Source organism: Labeo rohita, chromosome 3 (genome assembly GCF_022985175.1).
Source record: "Labeo rohita strain BAU-BD-2019 chromosome 3, IGBB_LRoh.1.0, whole genome shotgun sequence".
NCBI lineage: Eukaryota > Metazoa > Chordata > Actinopteri > Cypriniformes > Cyprinidae > Labeo > Labeo rohita.
The window spans coordinates 33,368,210-33,392,422 of NC_066871.1; the positions used below are offsets into that span (position 1 = coordinate 33,368,210).

General features: G+C 33.7%; 2 protein-coding genes across 3 annotated transcripts; both read right to left on the bottom strand.

Moving 5' to 3' along the window:
- Positions 1 to 1,403: 1,403 nt before the first annotated feature.
- Positions 1,404 to 11,444, bottom strand: LOC127163449 (5-hydroxytryptamine receptor 3A). Its single transcript, XM_051106682.1, has 9 exons — positions 11,344 to 11,444; positions 7,810 to 7,970; positions 7,678 to 7,722; positions 5,160 to 5,269; positions 3,748 to 3,920; positions 3,357 to 3,517; positions 2,391 to 2,601; positions 2,018 to 2,149; positions 1,404 to 1,876 (listed from the first exon to the last, which is right to left on the bottom strand). Exons 2-9 carry the CDS (start codon positions 7,891 to 7,893, stop codon positions 1,626 to 1,628), a joined length of 1,167 nt encoding a protein of 388 aa, XP_050962639.1. The 5' UTR covers positions 7,894 to 7,970; positions 11,344 to 11,444; the 3' UTR covers positions 1,404 to 1,625.
- A 275-nt stretch (positions 11,445 to 11,719) lies between these two features.
- Positions 11,720 to 22,874, bottom strand: tsen54 (TSEN54 tRNA splicing endonuclease subunit). Of its 2 annotated transcripts, XM_051106681.1 has the most exons (12): positions 22,777 to 22,860; positions 22,492 to 22,558; positions 20,104 to 20,262; positions 19,933 to 19,996; positions 19,767 to 19,850; positions 19,283 to 19,381; positions 19,054 to 19,106; positions 18,834 to 18,938; positions 16,575 to 17,155; positions 14,290 to 14,350; positions 13,999 to 14,112; positions 11,724 to 13,282 (listed from the first exon to the last, which is right to left on the bottom strand). In XM_051106681.1, exons 5-12 carry the CDS (start codon positions 19,830 to 19,832, stop codon positions 13,135 to 13,137), a joined length of 1,227 nt encoding a protein of 408 aa, XP_050962638.1. In that variant the 5' UTR covers positions 19,833 to 19,850; positions 19,933 to 19,996; positions 20,104 to 20,262; positions 22,492 to 22,558; positions 22,777 to 22,860; the 3' UTR covers positions 11,724 to 13,134. The 2 variants fall into 2 exon arrangements, with proteins under 2 accessions (XP_050962637.1, XP_050962638.1); XM_051106680.1 differs by lacking the exon at positions 22,492 to 22,558 and having other exon boundaries at positions 11,720 to 13,282; positions 22,777 to 22,874.
- Between the last annotated feature and the right edge of the window lie 1,339 nt (positions 22,875 to 24,213).

The following is a 24,213-nucleotide window of genomic DNA, read 5'->3' on the forward strand; positions in this document are numbered from 1 at the left end:
TAAACAAATCAATGTTTGTTCAAAAAAAAGTTTTTTTTTTTTATTATTAATTGTGCTGTGCCTGTTGTTATGCAGAATGAGCGTGTTTAAAAAGCTCTAGCGTTCAGTTCAGCAGTCTTTCAGATAATAAAAGTTTGTACAAACAGTTTTGTGTACTTTCAGTGCTTGATATGCTACATTACGATGAACAGTGAGCCACAGAGAACAGTCATTTGTGTTTTGTTCCTCAGTCGTTTACATTACAGTAAAAACTGAAGACTCAAATGCAATAAAAAACAACTTGTGCCTCTATTCCACATAGACACACTCATCCATAGTCTGTCCTATAGATGTTTAAAGGAATGGTTCATCCAAAAATGAAAACTTTATCAATTACCCATATGTCGTAATGAGGACATTGTTAAAATAGTCCTGCATCAGTTTATAAATGAATCTAGTGAGTCAATGATTCAGTTACCCATTCATAAAGAGTCACTTTTTGCTTCATTTTGTGTAATGAATCAATATTTCAAATCTTAATCAATTGTCTTCAAATGATTCAGTGATTTCTTTGCTTTTCTGCATTTGTAATGCAGTGATTACCGCCACCTACTGGCAGTTTGAGCTTTATTTTTAAAGTGTAATTTCAGTTAAATCATTTAATATTTCTATATTCAAAATTGTATATTTAAAACATTAATCTCAACATGAATTTATGAATTTAGTTGCACTCATGCCACCTCTGAGCCCCATTAAATGTCTGAAAATACAGTTTTGTGTTTTTCTGTGCACCTCCGTAGCACAAATCAATTGTGTTAATACTGATTTCATATGACTGGACTTATTCTTCTTATTCTACATGTTCTTATTCTGATGTTTTATTTAGAAAACTTATAAATATACATTTTTGAATTTGACATAAAAGATGACATACTTTTAATAAAATTAGAAAAATGCCATTGTAAATCACTTTAAGAAGTCAAATATCACCTCATTACGGGAAGGCTAATTGTTTAATCAGAATTTTTGATTATCGATCAGAAAGTGCTGCTTAAATATGAAGCTCTGTGTACAGGCCCCATGAAAATGATGATTTCTTTACTATTCAGTGAGAAGTTAGTGTATCAGTTTGGAAAGTGTATGATATTGTAGGATCTCTTCAAGGAAGCATATTACATGATTGCTCTTTATTCAGTATTCAGATACAACTTTTGATTTTAGTAATGTATTAGTAAATGCTGAAATTCACATTAACAAACGGAACCTTATTTTCTTCACTTCTTTCCTTTTTTTTTTTACTTCTTTACAGTACTTAAGTATGAGATGACAATTTTACATGATAGTAATGTATTAAAAAATGTCTAAAGAAGATAAAAGACAGATCATAAATGATCTAAAATATAATAAAAGGTAGACAGATAAAGTTAACAAAAATGTGATTTCACAAATTCCATTGCTACAGTTGTTGTCATGTCATTTTTAATAAAGAATGGATTGCAATTCACAATCTATATGATTTTCCTCCCACAAATACATATCACAGTCTTATATAGTATATATAATGTGCAACTGGCTCATCTGTATTGTAATGAGTCATGCAGAAGAAGTCTTTCCATCTCATGCACAGGCCTATAAGGGGCATTTACTCATGGGAACCAAGCTTTGGACAGTGTTATCAGAAACACAATAACTGCGATTACATACAGAAAGTAAAAGATCACATCTACTATTGTTGCCACTCTGGTCCAGCTCAGGCATTTCCTCTCTTGTTGGTTTTGCTGAGTAGCAGCAGCCTGAAACTCCACGAGGATCTGCTTCAGGATGTCAAGAGTGTACAGACGCTCTTCATTCCTGTCTGTTTCTGAGTCTGGAGGACTCTTAGTGTCCTTCACTGCATCTGTGAGAAGAATTATATGGACATTAGATATTATAGATGATTTACAAAGGACCGATTTCTTTTCAATGGCTCATATAGGAGAGCAATGGATTTTTATTTCTATTAAAGCACCTCATTGTCAAATGTTGGGTAAATATTTACCAGAAAGAGCAGATGAGCTTTCCTTTGGTCTTACTGAAACGGTCCGATTTCCTTTAGCAATCAGAAAATTCACAAAAATGGTCTCCAGAACGCTGATGGCCATCAGAGTGAAGATGACAATACAATAAATCCCTATAAAAACCACCAAATAATAAATTAATAATGATGTTAATAATAACATCTGTATAAAATAAAAATAATAAATAAAAATATATAATCTATTTCATACAACACAGACAGGAAATTTACAATTTTTAAAGCAAAAAATGACATACTGTCATTTCAGCTGTTAAAATAATTATTTCTGGGCATCTTATTCATTCCTATGTATTATGAAGTGCTCTAATAATCAGTAGAGTGGATAAACTCTCACCAATCAGTGGAATATCATTGGCAGTAGAGGGCAGCATGTCTTGGAGAAGCAGCAGCAACACAGAAACAGACAGAAGCAGAGTTACTTTAAAACCCAACTTCTCTCCTCCACTTGAATCGATGAAGAAGGAGGCCAAATCCAGAATGAGGAAGTAAAGTACTGGCATTAGAAAGTTGATGACATACAGTAAAGGTCTTCTCTTGATGGTGATCTGCAAGTATGAAGAGAAACGTCTTTAAATGCTTTGTCAGAGTAGCTCTTGTTCAGAGCATTAACAGCGGTCACAATATCTGATCCCAGTATCTGAGAAATATGACCCCATTCAAAAGTTTACATATGATAAATGATAATGTTAATATTTTAACTAAAATAAGAAGGATTCAAAATGCACTCACTGATGCTGGCCTGAAGGAAACAATGCATTAAAAAAAATTTTGGAATTTGATAATCAGGGTAAATTTAACTTATTTTGTCTTCTGGGAAACATGTAAGTATCTTCTGTAGTTTCTGAAGGGCAGTACTAAATGACAAAAATATGATTTTAGGCAAAATAAGAAAAATGTTTTCACACTGAACAACTACATTCTATTCAAAAGTTTTCAACCCTCACTGATGCTCTTAATGCATTGTTTTTAAAACTGGGGCATCAAACATTTGAATTTGAAGACCAGGGTAAATGTAACTATATTGTCTTCTGGGAAACATATGAGTCTTCTCAGTTGTCCTCAGTGTGAAAAGATGGATCTCAAAATCATACAGTCATTGTTGGAAAGGGTTCAAACACACAAAAATGCAGAAAAACCAAAGAATTTGTGGGACCTGAAGGATTTTTCTGAAGAACAGCAGGAAGTTTAACTGTTCAGGACAAACAAGAGACTCATGAACAACTATCACTAAGAGTTTGAACACAATCATTTCTCTGAGCAGGATGGATGTGAAGTGGTGTGTTATTGTTCTGCTCTGTACCTTATATATCAGCTGATCCTGTGGATGTCCGAAAGTACTGACATTGGCTTTAGACGTATTTAAACTGAGGAGCTCCCACTCTCCTTGAGTCTGAAAGGCTTTCTTCGAGCTGAGGGTCAGAAATGAAGCATCAGAGACTGGGTTGATTATGAGCTCCTCGGCTGAGAAAACACAAAAACAAAAGACCAACAGACACTACAATGACTAAATTTCAAAACTCCAGCAGGTGAAATGTTGTTTTTTCCTAAGTCATGTTTGCCAACATCAGGATTGTAATGTAATATTCCTCTTCCTGTCATTCAAATTCAAATACTACAGTATCTTTCATGTACTGAATCCAATTTTGAATTTTGCCCAACCCTTATCGACTCTGATAGAGTTTCAAATGTACTTGTATGGATTGGAGACTGAAGGGTAAAAGTGCAGCTTTGGACGTCAAAGGGAAACTGGTGCAGGTTCATCTTGCAGGCCATGGTCACAGTAAAAGTGTTAGATGTCACAACAATGCCTGCATTCAACAGCTGGACATACTGATTTTCCATTGTTGCAAACTCTGTCTTGATGCTGAACAGACAAAGGAAGGTTACAAAAGTAACAAAAGTCAAAACTTTAAAGGGATAGTTTACCCCAAAAATTTAAATTAATCATTTTCTCACCCTCATGTCATTCAAAACTCCTAAGACTTTATTCATTTTTTATTTTTGAAAGTCTTCCACCAAAACGTTTATGCTTAAAAAGTTTATGAAGAAATTGTAAAAGAAAACCATATCAATCAAGCGGTTCAGAGTCTTTTGAAGAAATATGACTGCTGCATATTTCAGCAGATTAAATTTAGGCTTTTTTTTTTTACATTTATTCATTTGAAGATGAACAAAAGTCTTGTGGGTTTGAAACAACATGCAGGTAACAACATACAGAATTGTTGGAGTCAGTCCAACAATTGCTTTAAAGACTACTAATTTATTTTTGTTTTGTATAGAATTTATAATATAAATGCTTGTTTAATTTTCATTCATTCATTCATTCATTTATTTTAGGAGACATTTGTTTAATTTTAGTTTTTGTAAAAATGTTGTTCTTTAATAAAAACTTCTTTGTATTAGATTGTGACATGATCACAAAAAACTGCCACTCAAACTGTTAAGATTAGACTAAAATGATCAAAATTGGCCAAGTTCATGAACACTGAATAGGCACTGCTGATGTGTAATTGCAGGCAGTTGTCAATAGTTACATTTTACATTTACATTTTTATGCATTTGGCAGACGCTTTTAGCCAAAGTAACTTCCATTGCATTCACACTGCTCATTTTCATTTCAGATTTCTTACTTTCCCTGAAAATCAATCCAAGTCTATCAATGTTTCTTTAGCCACCATTAACTTTGATCAAACTCTAAGTGTGGTCACTCAGAAAAGTGCTGCAAACTTGTGAAAGTGAAAGTGAAAGTGAAAGGTAAAAAACAAAAACAAAATATAGCTGCAAGCAGCGATCACGGGCCCAAGCCTCCAGGACCACCACCATCCCGGTGGCTTTAGGGAAACTGTGCATGGAAACTGTGTCGAAAATATGCAGTTAAGAGGAAGTAAACTGTAAGTAAGTAAGACTAAGTCTAAGTCTTTAAATGAGCCACATTTACTGCAGCCAGCTGCTTCTCAGATTTACTTACATTTGTGCATTGTCTTCTTGTTACAATAAAATGCTCATGATGGGACCAAGGAATTCCTCATGATAGGACCCCTTTAAATTTCTCTGTTTTCTACAAACCATGCAGATTTATACTACAAAAAAGCCATTTTCAGACCTTTCAGTGATGCTGATGTCTGGAGTCCAAATCATATCCTTTTTAACAGAACATTCAGTGATTCCACAGAAGTCATCTGGGTTCCATACTGTGAACTGATTCACCCAACCCTGCAAAGTTATGAGTACTGTTAACAGTGATTATAATGGTCAACTGATTTGCTTGATCCTCCTTTAGGTATCATGACATGAGAAATCAATTTGTCTTGATCTTTTGGCATATAAGAGGTCTTTGTACCATTAAAACATCCTGCAAGTTTCATAGCTTAAGACGTCCTCCTCATTATAAACAAAGCATTTATTTAATCAAGCTCCAAAAATGGCTTGGATCCAATGGGGCAAGGTGACATCACCTAGCATGAGTCGTTTGCATAAATACCACCTCCAGAGCAAGACATCAACATATGCTCCTCCCACCAGTGTTCATTCGCTAACGGCTGAACGCGAGTGTTGCTTCGCGTCAAAAGCAAATATAAACTACAATCACTGCTGCATTTTCATCTAGACTGGATACAGTATACAGATGCATGTTTGCATCCAGACACAGTCCACACGCTTAAATCTGTCGTAGGACAAATGAAATGAAAGAACATTCACTTTGACGCGTTTGGTTTAAATAGCTTGTTCGCACCTTTGTACAGATATTACGGCTGTATATTGTCAAGAATCTGGCGATACGATACGTATCACGATAAAATGTAAGCTTTTATAAACAGACCATATATATTTTTAGACCCTGCTTTACAATTTAAGTTTACAATCGCAACCATGTCAGATCATTTTGATCTGAACTTAAGAATTACATCTGCTTAATATCAATAAAAAATAAAGTTCTTACAGGATTCCTACAGAAAACAAAAGAACTGTAAAACAATAAAATAAATACAGATATTGGACATTCTAAGAACCTTTTTGTTCTGAGAATTTCACAAGTTTTGGATTTTGCAAGTTTTGCAGTTTATAATTATGCTCTGCGTGGAATTGCTGAGACCGTGATGCAAGCACCGCATCAACTGCACAAAACAGCTCTACACGTGTATCGATATTTTCTTACACCCCTAACAGATATCAGAAGAACAAGTGGATGCTTTTTTTAAAGGGGTCATCGGATGCAAAACTCCTGTGTACCACCCTATTATGATAAAAATCCACCCAATGGCATTTTTGTAATCTCTATAAGTAATATCCCCTTTTATCAAATCAAGCTTCCAGTCTGTGTGACATCAACTGACAACAAAGGTCAAAGGTCAGTGAACAACAAAGGTTGATTGACGATAGTTGGTTGACATGAACGTCTTACCTTAGACCCGCCCTGACTGAGCTGTAACATTGCAACAGTCGCTATTGTTTCGACTCCAGTGCAGGGGAAGACAAGAATGTCTCTAATTGAGCGATTGAGGTGTTTCGTTGTTGGATGTAATAATGATCATAGCAGTTATCATTTACTCCTGACATCTGAGCCGCTGAAGATGCAGAGGATTAACATTACTTTCGTTTTAGAAGGAAATGCGCTCGGCGATCTACATAAATGCATCTAAGTTCACGCAGATCATTCGTGATGCAGCTTCACCTACAGCAGAAGTGAGTATAAGGGGTTTTTATGCATCTTTGCATAATGTGCTAGTTAGCAAGTTTAGCTAAATGCGGCTAACGTAAACACAGAGATTTTCTTACTATAGGGAGATGAGAGGGTCTGTATTACTTGCTACTGAAGAAAGCGTAACGGTCAACTTGGATCACATGTCCCTTAATAACCAATCACATTACAGCCTTGACGTCTATTGAATTTCAGTTAGAGTCGTGCGACACTCATTGGCTGTTTACAGATACCATAGGAATGAATGAGAAGTGCCGTAAGCTGAATCCCACCTGCCACAAAAAGTTAATGACTTCTCTTATAAAACTGCATTTTTTTTCATGGTAAAAATATCTCAATCCAAAAGTACTGTTTAGTGTAAAACATGTTGAAGATTAGCAGATAGGCTGTCGATTGATTAAATGATAAGCCGTTTCGTCTAAAAAGTTGTTTATTCAGTGTAGTAAAGCCTCTCTTCCATTGACACCCATTCAAAGGAAACGACCTCTAGTCTCCTTTCCCACATACTGCCAGACTGGAAGCATTAGCTTTAGCCGTTACACTTTTTCGGCTAATGGTTGCAGGCTTGCCATCTAGTGGCTTTGGTAAACAAACCGGCTGGTCACCCTACAGAAGAGAGGGGCGGAGTGAGCAGAGCTCATTAACGTTTAAAGGAACATGCAATAGAATGGCTCGCTCTGATTTTAAGGTAAAAAGGCTGTTTTTTTACACTACCACTGAGAATTTTTAAACATAGTATGTTATAGACTTTTCATTCTGACCCTAAAGAATCATATCAACTTGTGGAAAATGGGCATCCGATGACCCCTTTAAATAAATTGACCTTTCAATGTGTTCCTTTGGTCAATAAGTCAAGAAATTATTTCCAGTTTATTTCCAAGTTTGAGTAAAGTTGTGTTTCAAAGGTTTTGAAAACACTTACATGGATAACTGTGACTTGTGTTGAAAGGCTCTGGGCTTTTTCATTCTGTGGAAAGAAATAAGTATTGATTGTGATACTACAACTGCATTACATCCTGTGTCACGGCGTTCAGTCAAATCATTCTGTAATTACCACTTCTGTAATGGAGGTCACTAGGAGGTCTACAAAAACATAGGTAGGGGTTTTCCATTTTAAAACGGGCCGCATGGAGGTCATCTGAATGTCATCACTGCCTAAGCCCAGATGTTCGATAAGCGCCTTGTAACTGCAGTTTCCAGCAGTGGACGCCAAACCTGCAAAGATCAACATTTAACTTTTTAACATTCATCCTTCTATAAATGTACTTTTCAGCTAGTGTGTCTGTTCTGATAAGAGCAATGCTAAAAGCAAACTCTAAATTGCAAATATCCATTTAACTGTTTGTTGTTACCCTTGTGAAAAAGAAGTACACTTCTAAAAAGAGTACTTAGAAATAGTGTAATGTTTTTGGATACTTAGAAATAAATGTTAATTGAAATTAAACAAATAATATTAAAAGTAGTAGAATTTAACAGTGTTTTTGACCCACTTAAGTAGGACATGAGTACATCTTTGCATCTTTGAATTTATGATAGACTAAATATACTTTAATGTTTATGTATTTCTACGGTAACTTGCATGCCATGTATTTAAATATATTTGTAATCAACATTTATAATGATGAATTTGCAATTTAATAAATGTAAAATATATTAACTTTAAATGTAACATTGAATGCACACTAAAGATACATTACCAGTCAAAAGTTTTTGAACAGTAAGACTTCTTAAATAAGTCTCTTCTGCTCACCAAGCCTGCATTTATTTGATCCAAAGAATTTTTTTTTTTTTTTTTTTTTACAATTTAAAATAACTGCTTTCTATTGGAATATATTTTAAAATGTAATTTATTCCTGTGATTTCAAAGCTGATTTTTTAGCATTTTTTGCTGCTCAAAAAACATTTATTATTCTTATTAATATCATCATGTGGAAAACAGCTGAGTAGATTTTTTTCAGGTTTCTTTGATGAATAGAAAGTTCAGAAGAACAACATTTATCTGAAATAGAAATCTTTTGTAACATTATAAATGTCTTTATCATCACTTTTGAGCAAAAAACATAAATTTTTTTACTACAGCTGAGTATATATACATATATATATATATATACACTCCAAGCTTTTGAATAGTATAGTGTATAATGTTACAGATGCTTTCTATTTCAGATAAATGCTCATCTTTGGATCTTTCTATTCATCAAAGAATGTTGAAAAAAATGAACTGTTTTAAATATTGATAATAAAAAATAAATGTTTCTTAAACAACAAATCATCATATTACAATGATTTTTGAAGGATCATGTGATACTGAAGACTGGAGTAATGATGCTGAAAATGTAGCTTTGATCACAGTTATAACAGTTATTTTAAACATTAAAAATATTTCAAAATTTTTCTGTTTTTGCTGTATTTTGGATCAAATAAATGCAGGCTTGGTGAGCAAAAAACATAAATTTTACTGTTCAAAAACTTTTGAACGAAGTATTTAATTTATATATAAATATGTATATACTCTTAAAAGCAATTAAGTTGTTCTTTCACAAGCACTTTCACTGTCACTAAAACAGGAGTAAAACTACACAAGGTAAGATACAGGACATTTACGACAGATGTTAAAGCTGGAAATTTAAAACAGACTTACCAAGTCCAGCAAGATAAAATATTAGCCACCCTACATACATGGCAAATGGTCAAATACAGACTGGGTACTAAACAGATGACTGTCATTTGGTCACATTTATATAGTGGTAATGGGGAGCTGTGTCCCACCTCCTCTTTTGTTCTGAGTTTTACCACAACGAGTGTATGCAGCGAAAAAAAAGAAGACAAAAAAAAAATATACAAACAGCTGATGTCATTTATATTTATATGTCAATAACATACATCCTTAGTCTGAAGTGCTCATCATGATAAAAAAAAAAAATGTTAGTTGCTTTAAAAGTGAAATGGCAACATTAATCAGACCGTGCTTGTTGCGTAACTTAATGACCATTATGAGTTTACATTCTCAGTTCTCATTAATAAATACATATAACATGTCTACAAATAGGTGGGCATGTGCGCTGACATACAGTGCCATTGCACTAAGGGCGTCCCGAGTTCAAATCCTGGCTCGAGGACACTTCTCGACCTCCCCCCGTCTCTCCCACTTCACTTTCTGTCTGTTATTCACTGTCGTATCATAATAAAATGGAATAACACCCAAAACAAACAACAACAACAACAAAACACTGTATCATTAGCCTACTGATACATTCATTTTTAAGGTCTCAAAATTATTGACAAAATTTTGCTGACTGTTTTTTATACCCTATAGACTGCATATCATCATAAAACAAAATCATATTTAAATTTAGATTTTTGTTTGTTTGTTTTGAATAAAGTGTCAATAAGCTCCTTTGGTTAGAACAAATATCTCCTAAAATCCCGAACAACATTAAATGTTTAGATTGTAATGACAAAAATTGTCACATCGTCTAATTTCATAATATATTAAGGACATTTAATATTATCGTTAACTAATAAAATCTTAATCGTCACATCTGTAAAACAGTGTTATTTACTAAAATTCAAACCAAAAAGAAACATTTTTGACATAAAACAAGAAATATTTTCATTACTTGACATAAAATAATAATTATAAAATAATTGTTTTACTTGAGCTAGTTGTTCAGCATTTCGCATTTTCATTTATTCAGAGTTGATCTACTAAAATAACTAAAAAAACTAAATTTTTATAAAAACGATACACATGTTGACAAAAGCCAGAAAAATGTACTAAACCTTTAGCTAAAATTAAAATAAAATCGAAAAATATTTTTAAAAAGCACTTCAATAATAACTAAAAATCTATATACTGCTGTAAAAAAATAGTTTTGTTGTTATTGCCTTAAGAAACAACAAAATACAAATGATTTTTGTTTTGCAATTTCTGTCTACATAGAAGTAATTCAAAATCGAAACATTATTATGTAGTGAATCACATGCTCATTCATTGTTCATTGAATGTGTTTACCCGCAAACATATTACTGCAGTAAACTGCAGATCATTACAATGAAAGATCAGTGAAAAATCTGTAGTCTGCTTACAGCTTGAACAGCTTAGAAATGAATAAAGTCCAGATGTGTCTACCATAATTCATAGGCACCTGAATGCATCCAAATGAATGTACACAACTGTAATTTAATTTAAATATCATATATCACCACTTTAACACTGAACAGTAGTTGGCGTAGTGACTAATGCTTTATTGACTCAGTATAGCTTTCCAAAGCCATATATTTTAGAGCAGAGAGAGCAAATAGCCAGGGTGCGCAAGCGTCCCAAATTGCACTAGGGCTTCCAGAGTAAGCTAATTAACTCTTTACCACCAATACTACACCTTAAGATGACATTTTAGAGGGAGTAAGAGAGGTTTGAACCATTGATAATGTGAGATGAGATGTTAATTATCTGAGTCTGCAGAGAGACTATTCGTCTGCTTCTTGAAGAAATGTCATGTAGCTTTTAAGCTGCTTAACTATTTTTTTGACGAAGTCACGGGGCATCGCTGACATCTTTCGTGTGAAAGAGACGGAGCGGACTTACCGTCGATGATAAAACGTAATTTCGTACCATTTTTATTCAGTAATTTTATACAATTATTCAATTATCTGGCTTGGTCAGTGTCGTTGTGAGTTTTGTTTCTGGGCTGATGTAGGCCGTAAAAGACTTTTGAAAAAATAATTGAAACCGTTCGGCGAAGTGATTTGAACATGTAATGCGGTCAAAGACCTGCCTGGAACTACTTTAGTGCGTGTTCATCAATTAGATTCAAGCATTTAACTGCCTTCTGGTATAAAGTAGTAATGAATTAAACTACAATTTTCGATTTATTGACAGTTCTAGCAAAACTCTGAAACAGAAAATGTAATAGTAATCTTACAGAGAACATATGCAGAAATGTAGAGACGTGTGTGAATTCAAAACATCACACCAAGATAGACACCCACACCAGATCAAATGGATTGCTTATTAAGTCATTTCTTTAATCCAACACCAATTTTGACTATCTGAAACGCTCTTCTAAGCTCTAGCTTTCCATTCCCAACAGAATATTGTGGAAGCACTTAAGTGCAATGAATAACCAAGATACCCTGAAAGCTTGTGAACTAGGTTAGTAAAACGTTTATCTAACCAGTAGAGATGGTCCTGAAAACTATATAATTAGTTGATCAAAACAGGATTTTATGTTTTTTTTTCTTCAGTGTCCAAACATAAACATTTTTATGGAAGCCTGTCTCTGCCACTGAATAAAAAACAAAAAAGGGTTATTGCAAATTTTTATCTCACAAATCTGACTTAATTTCTCATAATTGCGCAACTTAAACTCATTGCGAGATAAAATTAGGAAAAAAAAGACAGAATTGTACATTTATATATTGCAATTCAGACTTTTTTTCTGAATTTTTATCTCACCATTCTGACATTTTTCTATATAACCGCGAGATACAAACTCACAACCGCAAGATAAAAACTTTCTTAGAATTGCGTGATAGAAACTTGCAATTGTGAGATAAAATATCACAATTCAGACTTTTCCCTCAGAATTGCATGATTTAAATTAATAGCGAGAAATAGTCAGAATTGCGAGAAAAACTCTGAAAAAAGTCTGAATTGTGAGTTTAAAAATGTCAGAATTGAACTTGCAATTCAAAATTTTCTTTTCAGAATTGCCCGGTTTAAACTCACAATTGCAAGATAAAAACTAAATTCGGACTTTTTCTTGAAATTGCGTGATTTAAACTCACTGCAAGAAACGAAGTCAGAATTGTGAGATAAAAATTGTGAGTGTATGTATCGCAATTCTGACTTTATAACTCGCAATTTGCGAATTTATAATATGCAATTCTGAGTTTGTTTCTCTTTATAACTTGTAATTGCGAGTTTATATCAAAACATGCAATTGTGAGAAAAAAGTAGGAAAAGGGCTTCCATATATTTTATTGTGTTCGTAATTTTGGCGTAACTAGCACATGACACATCTTAACAGTTTTGTATTAAAAGCAACTTAAAGGAATAGTTCACCTAAAACACTGTCATAATTTTCTCACCCTCATGTTGTTCTAAAACTGTATAACCTTCTTTTTTCAGTGGAACCAAAAAAAAAGAGTTTAAAACAATGCTTAATATTCAGGTATTTTGTAATGTTGGCAACCAAAAAAATAAAAAATAACTACAACTGAAGTCAATTGCATTCAAAACTATTTGGTGATTGACATTCTTGAAATGACATAAGGGTGAGCAAATGATGACAAAATGTTTTTGTGTGAACAATCCCTTTAATACCCTGAGATCCAGATACTGTTTCAGTCCAGTTTAAGGTTTAGAAATCCTCCTTTAATACGAATCAGTTGGCAGTTTGAAATCCTTGAAGCAATAAAATGAGATGTCTCCATGATCAACCACTGCAAAAGTCACTGGGACGTCTCCGCTTTGGTAGGACAGCTGCTTCAAGGCATGCAGATCAGGCACAGGACCGTCAAAACTGTCAATGTACAAAAACAGAAGTCAGCTGGGTTGCTCAAATCAGGACATTTACAGACATACAGACAGGACATTTAAATTGCATGGTTGGCTATACAAGGGATTATGCGTTATTGTATTATTTATGATTCTGATAATAATCAGGGATAATTAAATACTGGTATATTTTTACAATTAAATACTGGTATTGCCACTTCATGCAAAGAACACCCCATATTTAGTAAAATCACTGTAATGCACAACAAGCATTAGTAAACCTATTTTTAATGCCTTAACTTGTTATACCTATTCTTCAGCATTTGCGAAGCCTACAATTTTTGTAAAAGTATTCACATTAATTCTGTTAAAAGCTGTGTTTATTTGGCTGTAAAAGGTTTTATTTCCAGTATCTCCAGTTATTACTATATGTTACGCCTATATCGTAACATTTATTTAAAAGGTAAAATCATGACAGAAGAGTCATACTATGAGGTCAAATCTAGCCTATTATTAAACATTTTGATGAAAGACTTCATGCATATTCCATTTCACTGCTAAATACTGCAAAAACAAACTGATTTTTCAGTATGAATCAGCTGTCAGCATGTTCCAGCCACTGTATAACTAAGGCAAAAGGAGAAAACCAACACAGCAGGGAAAAGACAAATATTGTGAGCAATCATAATGCAGGTAATAAGTCCGCAGACTCATTTCAGTGTACTGAGTCAGTGTGTTCACCTGCAGACACACATGTGGGTGTAAGGCTTTCCAGGTTGGCTCTTTTTAAACTCTGCCACCGTATCCGGTTGGTAAACATCAAAACTAATCGTCCACTGGTCTGACGCGGACAAGCTGAGAAAACAAATAGTTTAAAACAGCAGTTCAATCATTTCAGGCTTCAATTTTCAGACAAAGGGCGAAGCTACCAGGTTACTCTCACAGCGTTTAAGTACATGACCTATTACGATGCTGCACAAAAGCTCATTTAGGATAGGACAGTATAGGACGGTAAAGGTGAGCCATACACACCTGGAAACCCCTTCCGGCAAGCTCGAAGACTTGATAATGCTGATCTGGTCTAGCAGTTCACCTGCACCAGAACATGACAAAAATGAGGACTGCCACATGGAAGCAAGAAAACAAAAGGTATTTTCGACAGCTCAAACAATTCAAAAGGTGCCTCATTAACTTTCTAAGCACAAAAAAACCCATGTTGTTTGGAGATAAGTTATCAGCTTAGCATGCAACTTTATTACAAATGATTAATTATTTACTATTAATTGTCAAAAATGTTTATTAACACTTATGTTTTCTTTTATGAAATATACAGAAAATAACCCTCTAAATTGCATTAACAATAAAAAATAATGTTAAAATTACTAAATGAATTAGGTATCATGAACTTACAATGAACAATTTACTTTTAACAATTAACTTACAAATACATTTTCAACATTTTAATTGCATTAAATACTACTACTCAATATATTATAAACAAATGTATTATTAGTAAGAATATTATTATTACATGATTATTAGTATTACTATTATTATAAGTTGAAATAAAACACAATTAACAAAAAATAGAAACACATCTGAAACATTTAAATGACATAAATGACAATTTCTCAATATATTAAAAACACACACAGTATTATTATTAACATTATTATTATTATTATAAGTTCAAATAAAATAAATCCAACCAAAAAAATTGAAATTCATTTTTAAAATTTAAACTGCATAAATCACTATTACTTAATATATTTTGATTGCTTCCATTGTCCTCAATTGTAAGTCGCTCTGCAAAATGACTAAATGTAAATGTAAATGTACTACAAACATTTATTATTATTATTATTATTATTATTATTATACACTGAAATAAAATAAATAACAAAAATAGAAATATATTTTTTACATTTAAACTGCATTAATTACTATTAATCAATATATTATGAACAAACATTAAATGATTATTATTATTATTATTCTAAGAAATAAATTAACAAAAATATAAATACATTTTTAAAAGTTAAACGGTATAAATTATTATTACTATGAACAAATGTATTATTAGTAGTGTTAGTATTTTTAGCATTAGTATTATTATTATATTAAGTTAAAATAATATAAATTAACAGAAAACAGAAATACAATTATTATATATATATATAATAAACAAACACCATTATTAATATTATTATCAGTATTATTATTATTACTATTATTATTAAATTGAAATAAAATATATCTAACAAAAATAGGAACACATTTTTAACAATTAAATTGCATAAATTACCATAACTTTATATACTACAAACAGATATTTATTATTATTATTATTATTATTACTACTACATTTTTAACATTTAAATTGCATAAATTAATATTACTTAATATATAAACAAGCATTTATTATTATTATTAGTAGTAGTAGTAGCAGTAGTACAAGTTGAAATAAAATAAATCTAACAAAAATATAAATATTTTTAAACATTTAAATTGCATATATTACTATTGCTCAATATATTATGAACAAACATTAATTATTATTAGTAGTAGTAATATTTGTTATAGAAAAGTTACAGAAATAAAATAACTCTAAAAAATAATAAATTTAAGTAGTAAAATGACTAAAACCAAAATAAAAATTAAGCTAGAATTTAAGAATAAAAGAATTTAAAAATAAAAAAATCTAATAAACATTAAAAATGGCTAAAATGTTAGCTAAAATTAAAATGAAACCTAAAAATATAGAAATAAATACTAATAAAAAAAAAATTAAACTGATAGACACATATTTATTAACTTACTTATTTACTAGTTGTGTTTTTTATTTAGAAAAATATATTTATTAGTAGTAACGTTTTATTTTTATATATATTCTTTATTTGTATTTCTTGTGATTATTTTATGATTTTAATTCCATTTTATGTTAAGCACTTTAAATCACATTTGTGTATAAAATGTGCTAAATGAAATGTGCCAAGCAAACTTGCCTTGCCTAGATTAATAAATACTGTTTATTTTATATCATGATATTCATTAACATTGACTGTAAAATTAAATAATATTAACAAATTGAACCTTACTGTAAAGTGACAACAAATTCTGATATAGTCATGTTATAAACCTTATTAGAAAGAACAACCAAATACTCTTTATGTTTGATTCACAAAATAATACAGATGCATAAATAAATAGATGATAGATAGACTTGTAGTCTGCTAGTTTGAGTGGTTTGATCGGGTCAGATATAACATTACTGACTCAACCTTCATTTACTGTCTAATGAACATGTGTAATCTTACGGTGTGAGTTGCACTGTCCCGGCTGAGTGAGCGGCGTCACCTCATTCTCCCACAGATGCACAGGTTTATCTTTCTGGCTCCGTCTCCTCCTGTCCTCCACCAGCTGCAAATACTCCGCCCAGTTCCTGCAGTGCCGCACCTCTCGGTCACTGTTAATATCCCTGTGGTAGCGATCTCTCTCTCTCTGACGCTCCCTGTCCCGCTGCGACAGCTTCTCCTGCTTCACGTTGAGTCTTCTGAGCCACGGTGACAAATCGCATCCACCCACCTCCAGCGCTCCGGGCAGCAGACTGGGGTCTGGAGATTCCAGAGAGACGGAGCGGCTCCGGCGAGAGCCAAGGTCTGGGAAAGAGATGCTGCTGAAGTCCCACCGAGGAGCTGCGCTTTGGGATTGAGCAGACGGAGGCTGGACATCCTCCTCCATCCACCACGTCCTGTCAGAGGCATCAGCTGACTGCATGGACTCCTCCAGAGATGGATCTGGAGCTGTTTGACCTGCGGGTGATTCACTGGCGTTAACTAGCTCCTCACTTTGGTCTTCAGTTGTCGTCTTTTCCACTGGTGATGGGTTTTGTTTGTCACTGAAGCCACATGACAATCAAAATAGAGATGAGATATTGAGTTAGAGGACCTATTATGCAAAAATCACTTTTAAAAGATGCTTGAACACAGTTGTATACTCGCAGTGTGTGGAAAAAACAGCCTATAATGGTAAAAATCCACCCAGTAATTCTCTTTTATAATTCCAATAAATCATAAACAGTCTGTTTGAAGACACGATTCCAGATTTCTCCCTACGTACACGTCATCGTAGGGAGAAATCCCACCCATTTGTTATAATCTCTATTAGCATACATAGTTAAAAGCAGCTGTTGCACTGATTCCAAACTCATCAATAATTTAGAAATAGTCTTTTGTTTGCATTCAATCAAGTTCCATATAAAAAAGAAAGAAATGAAATGAGATCAAAGTATCTTAATTAAATAGAAAATAACATAGTTATGTATTTAAAAAAAATACTGAATAAAAAATTCTTTTTAATTATGTTTAATTAAATAATTCAATTCTACGCAATTTTTTTTAGTATCTTTAGTTATATTTTAATTATTTTTAATTATATTTAATTATTTGATAATTATTTCGTTTTTATGATATTAATAATATTTTGATAAGATTTAGCTCCCTTATTGGTCAACACAGCATTTCATTCATGATAAAATCAATAAAATAGTATTATTATATCATCATCTTGCATCATCGGACCTGTTTCCGCCATGAAGTGCAAACTATTTTGTCTAGTTCTGTTTTGTATAGGGATTTGAATACACCCTCTTGGATTAGAGGGAACCAAACAGTGACTTGCTGCTGAATTAATAAAGTTCATTTAATCTCAAAGGTGTTTTTTAAAGATTTTTTTAAAGGGTAGTTTTGCCCTCTTTAGTGCAAAAAAAAAAAAAAAAAAAAGATTTAAAAGACTCAAAACCCAAAAAATATATATATTTTATAATTTGAGCAGGATTATTTAAACACTTCTATTGGGCTAAAATAATAATAATAAAAAGATATTGATATAATTTTGCTTTCATCTTAATTTAATGCATCTTTAAGAATATCTTTAGTCAAATGAGGCCAGATTTTTTTCCTACAATCAGAGAACAGATTTTACAAAGGATGAAGACGCAGCTTGTTACATAAATCATAGAGGTTAAGATTTTAAGCCATGCAGATTCTACAATATACCTTTATAATAATAACCATTATCCTGAATTTCACATATGTGACCCTGGACCACAAAACCAGTCTTAAGTCGCTGGGGTATATTTGTAGCAATAGCCAAAAATACACTGTACGCTTCCAAATTATTGATTTTTCTTTTATGCCAAAAATCATTAGAATATTAAGTAAAGATCATGTTTCATAAAGATATTTTGTAAAATTCCTACTGTAAATATATTAAAACTTAATTTTTGATTAGTAATATGCATTACTAAGAGCTTCATTTAGACAAATTTAAAGGTGATTTTCTCAATATTTTGATTTTTTTGCACCCTCAGATTCCAGATTTTCAAATAGTTGTATCTCGAACAAATATTGTCCTATCATAACAGACCATACATCAATGGAAAGCTTATGTATTCCGATTTCAGATTATGTATAAAGCTCAATTTCGAAAAATGGACCCTTACGACTGGTTTTGTGGTCCAGGGTCACATGATCAGGACCTAAAGAAGAAACATAGGTGGGAAACGTCAGATGTACCTGGACACAGGACTCTGAGAGCGTTTCCTCTTCAGCTGTTTTCTCTGTTTGTCCCATGATGATGCTGGCAGATTCAGCTGTCTCTCATATGTGGATGGGACTGAACTGTGTGAAAGATGACTTTTATTAGAAATTGCTTAGAAATATTAGATAATATAATAGATATATTGCATAATATCATTGTGTGGAAAAGTCGGTACAAACACGACATGACTGTTACCTGGGGTCAAATCTGTTCACAACATACCCAAGCCTTTTCAAATGTCCAAAAACCTAAATTAAAGAAGACAAATTACACTTACGAATGTTTAAAGGTGCACTCAGTATGCTTTTATGCGGTTTCAAACTTTGTACATCATCGCAAACATTTGTCAAAAGCATAAAATGGCAAAAATACTGAGTGCACCTTTAAGAAGAGTGTTTTCTCATTCAAGACAGCTGAGACAAACCTGATACTGATGAAGAGTCACAGTCTCATGAGAGAGAAACCGCTCATATCCCTCCTGAATGGATAAAGGAAGGTCCCGGTAAAACACCTGCACATTGCCCTGAATCAGAAAGAAAACATGGCAAAGATATAATTTACACAAAAACATAATTGATGTAATCATTCTATTAGAGTCATTTCTGAAGAATCATGTGACTGGAGTAATGATGCAGAAAATTCAGCTTTGCATCACAGGAATAAATTACATTTTAACAGATATTAAAATAGAAACCAGCTATTTTAAAGTGTAATAATATTTCACAATTTCACTGTTTTTACTGTATTTTTGATTTAAAAAATACAGTCTTGGTGAGCACAACAGACAAAAACATTTATTTAAACTCTTACCAACCCACAAACATTTCAACGGTATTGTACGTCAGCTTTTTCCACATGTGCCTCATCATTATCATTACTTAAAACTGAGTATGAAAATGTCCACTCACACATTCCATAAGGTAGAGAGCCTCTTCAGGACGCAGGTACTGCTTGCCTCTCTCTGAAAAACCCATCGTCTGCCAAAACTTGCCCTGCAAAAACATGGCATCATTACTAAGAGTGGCCTATGAACAGATGGAGATGATATTTTATTTATGTCTGACATGGACTCACTGCTGGTGACTGTAGTTCCACTAATCTTTCGTCAGGGATCCAGACAGCTTTCACTAGATTCCCTCTGTGCAGATGCATAAGAAACATAAAAACAGCTTAACATTTCTTTCTGTTTCTTAGCTTTAGTGCATTGTGTAGTAAGTGAGTTTGTATGTTTATGAAATCACTCACAGTCTCTCGACTCTCTCCTCGGCCAGGAGCGTCCAGTGCTCGTCCAGACTCTGCTGCAGACGGGCCCTCTGCTGCTCCGACCCATTGGGCAGGAAGTCTTTCTGACCCCTCACCGGTATCTTATGGCTCCGGGACCTCGCCTCAAACAGCTCTGATGGACTGCATGCAAATATACAAATACAAAAAATGTGTAAAAATGACAATAAAAAAACATGTGTAAAGATAAAGATAAAATAAAGATAGATTTACAATGTGGTTATAGCATTTGATTTAACATTAAAAGAAGAATTTCTTGCACAGATAAATAGAGTATTTTCTAGGGCTGCACGATAAATCGCATGCGATTGTGAGGCGTGCTTAGTCAGTAAAGCCGGTAATTTGATTAGTAGTAAAGCTCCATCACGTGCGTTCAGCTGGAGCGGCAATTAATACACAAAATCGTAAATCACTGACAAGCTACGCAAAATCGCACTCATAATCGCAGATGAATCGCATTCGATTATGAGCACGATTTGGCGTAGCTTGTCAGTGATTTATGGCTCTGTGTATTAATTGCCGCTCCAGCTGAACGCACGTGATGGAGCTTTACTACTGAAGGATCCTTAGATCCTTACATGCAAATTATTGTGTTGTGTTTAAATTTTATGTTTGTTTTTAATTTCATTTATAATCATTTATTTACATAATCATTTAATAATCATTTTATAATCATTAGTCATTCACATAATTCATATTTAATTATTTATTTGATTATTTAAGTATTTATCATTTATTCATTTACTCATATATATTATTCATTTATATGTTTTTATATTTTATATTTCTTATTATTTTCCTTGCTTATGCATTTTCATTATTGTTCAGTTCCATGATTGTGGGGTTTCATGAATTGTTTGGTCTAAGAAATAGATAACGGGGATGTTTATGGAAATTCAAGGTTTATGGGATGTTGAATCCGTTTGATATATCATTGTTCTTTGAGCTGTACTCCTCAGACGAAGTCTGAACATTGAAACATGCGCAACTAAAACTGTTCAATAAATTCTGTTATACCCTTTTTACCATCATCACTTCGTCTCCTGCTTCTGCTCATCTCTGGCTTCCATCAGTCAACTTCATAACTGACAGAAACCTGCTGTTATTGTGGGTTAGAGTCCCGCATCTACTGTGGGTTAAAGTCCTGCATCTTTTGTTAGTGGGGTTGGGGTAACTACAGCTTGCTGACTAGTTGTCCTGTTACCGAAAGACTGATATTTTCTGACGGGATCTGGTGTCCGGGGCTGCATCCTAATTGTCTGGCGTGGGGACCTGATCTAACACTACTAATCAAAGAATCGGCTTCATTGACTAAGCGCGCCTCACAATCACATGCGATTTATCGTGCAGCCCTAGTATTTTCACAACGCTCCATCAATCGGCCATATTGGCAACGCTGAATGTAAACAAAGCCACGGAACTGAGCGAAACTTGCATATTTTGCTGATTACTGCTGCTGAAATTGATCAATTATTGTCATGTTTTGGGCTGTACTAATCGGTCAAAAGATGATAGCCAATTTGTTATAACAAAAGTTATAACAAATCAAGGACAAGAGGGCAAAAAACTGTCAGAGGAACAAAAGGCGTTTGTGGTTGGCCAAACTGAACCAGGATTTCTGAGAATCCTGACAACATTTGTGTTTGTTCTTATCATTTCCAGTCAGGTAGGTGAAATAATAGGCTAATATATTAATTAATACTGCTTGTACGAATCTTTACCACTTTAGTTTGTCAAAACTATTGCACCCTTTTCTACTTACAAAGTCCTTCTCTATATGATTTAGCAGCTTCCACATTATTTTTTCATAGTTTAGACAGCATAAATTAGCAGAAAAACGCATTCAGTAACACATTAACCATGCAATCAGTGGTGTTGTTTACATCCGACTACCGCCAATATGGCCGCGCATCCGGGTAACGGACCAAACCGTAACATAAGCGCAAACACTGTATTGTTCACAATAAGCAAGTAAATAAATAATAATAACCGGAAAAAACGGTAAATTTTCAGTTTACACTAACATTTTTGTTACATGAACTTCGATCATCTTAATTTATTTTTGCTTGCCATATATGTAAAGTAAAAACAAATATTTATCATCTTGTGTCATTTTCGTGTGTCGAAATATGCAAATAGTGTGAATTATTATGTCTGATTTATAAAATCCAAGCAATTTCATAGCAAAATGTGTCACTTTCACCACGAATAATTTGAGCTGTGGTGAGAATAACAAATGTTCACCGTGTTTCAAATAATGAGAGATTTCTACTAATATGATGGGATGTAATATTTGTTTTAAAGTAGTAAGTTATTCATAGTTGAAACACCCGCCATAAACATCACCTGTACCTGTATCAGGGCTCGGATGGAAACAAATATGAGTTGATGTTCACATATTCAGAAGGTCATTTAAAATCTGCAGATATCAAACAGATTTCAATCAAACGACAACATTTTCTGTCATACTCATTAGTCACGTGATGTAACTTTTGCGTGTTTGCTGGCTAGCGCATGTTTCATGTTTCCAGCCTGTTACGGGAGTGTAACTTCTCCTTGTGTTACTGCAAACCACGAACAACTCAATAAACTAAAGGCACTAACACTTTCTTTCAATGAATAAATGATGACACTTACCTGAGCAGCTCCTCAAAAACACTATGTTTGTGAGCATCTGTAGAAGTGTCTCTGTCTGCCATATTTACTGTCTGTCGCCTGTCCGTGTCGTTTCAGGGTCCTAGTGCGCAAGGGCTAGCAAGTAGCCTACATAGGTGCGATTGAGCGTCTTTACCAGTAGATGGAAGCACAGCACATAATACATGTATGAGTCTTGCAGGGATGACCTGTTTTTGTAGGCCAAAACCGAGATGCATTTAACACTTCTGGTTGCAATGTCCTGATATCAGTGTTTTTAAATGTATATTAAATGCCTGAAATAAGGTCTGTGTTTAACACAAGCGTAAGATATTGCTATATTTTGTTATACAGCATAAAATGCATCAGTAATAGCCCCTTGTGATTTTTAAAGATTTTAGTTGGTTGCCAAGAAGTGTCTAAAATGGCACTTAGAGGGTTTGCACCTACGTCACTATTTATGTGGCCATATTGGAAATACTAGTATGTAAACAACAGCATTGATTGTGAGTTAATGTACTACTGAATATGTTGTTCTGCTAATTTATGCTGTCTAAACCATTGGAAAACGTGTGGGAGCTGCTAAATCATATAGAGAAGGACTTAGTAAGCTGGAAAGGGTGCAATATTTTGACAAACTAAAGTGGTAAAGATACTTACAAGCAGTAATAATTAAGATATTATCCTAATATTTCACCTACCTGACTGGTAATGATAAGAACAAACATGAATGTTGTCAAGTTTGTTGCCCTGGAAATCCTGGTTCAGTTTGGACAAGCACTAATGCCTTTTGTTCCTCAGACACTTTTTTGCACCCTTCTCCTTGATTTGTTATAACTTTTGGCAGTCTATAATACTCCAAATGTTGTTCCCGGTCCGACCGATTAGTACAGCCCAAAACATGACAATAATTGGCTATTTTCAGCAGCAATAATCAGCAAAATATGCAAGTTTTATTCAGTTGAGTGGGATTGTTTACGTCCAGTGCCGCCAATATGACCCATTGATGACGCGTCGTGAAAACACTCTATACACTCTAAACACTCTATAGACCCTGGTGAAAAAAACCAGCATATGCTGGTAGGTATGTTTTGATGCTGGTTTAAGCTGGTCCTTCCTGGTTTATGCTGGTCATGTTGCTGGTCAAGGACCAGCATAAACCAGCAAAGGACCAACATAAACCAGCAAAGGACCAGTATAAACCAGCAAAGGACCAACATAAACCAGCCAAGGAACAGCATAAACCAGCAAAGGACCAACATAAACCAGCAAAGTACCAGTATAAACCAGCAAAGGACCAACATAAACCAGCAAAGGACCAGTATAAACCAGCAAAGGACCAGCATAAACCAGCAAAGGACCAGCATAAACCAGCAAAGGACCATCTTAAACCAGCAAAGGACCAGCTTAAACCAGCAAAGGACCAGCTTAAACCAGCAA

Bases quoted from the DNA above. Each gene is read 5' to 3' on its own strand.
- LOC127163449 (XM_051106682.1), bottom strand. From the start codon at position 7,893: ATGACCTCCATGCGGCCCGTTTTAAAATGGAAAACCCCTACCTATGTT. The intron at 7,723-7,809 runs GTAATTACAGAA...TTCTTTCCACAG, and splicing joins TGACCTCCATTACAGAAGTG to AATGAAAAAGCCCAGAGCCT. The intron at 1,877-2,017 runs GTAAATATTTAC...TTCTTCTCACAG, and splicing joins AAGCTCATCTGCTCTTTCTG to ATGCAGTGAAGGACACTAAG.
- tsen54 (XM_051106680.1), bottom strand. From the start codon at position 22,838: ATGGCAGACAGAGACACTTCTACAGATGCTCACAAACATAGTGTTTTT. The intron at 19,851-19,932 runs GTGAGTCCATGT...ATGTTTTTGCAG, and splicing joins TGGAACTACAGTCACCAGCA to GGCAAGTTTTGGCAGACGAT. The intron at 14,351-16,574 runs GTAAGATTACAC...GTTCTGGTGCAG, and splicing joins GGGACAGTGCAACTCACACC to GTGAACTGCTAGACCAGATC.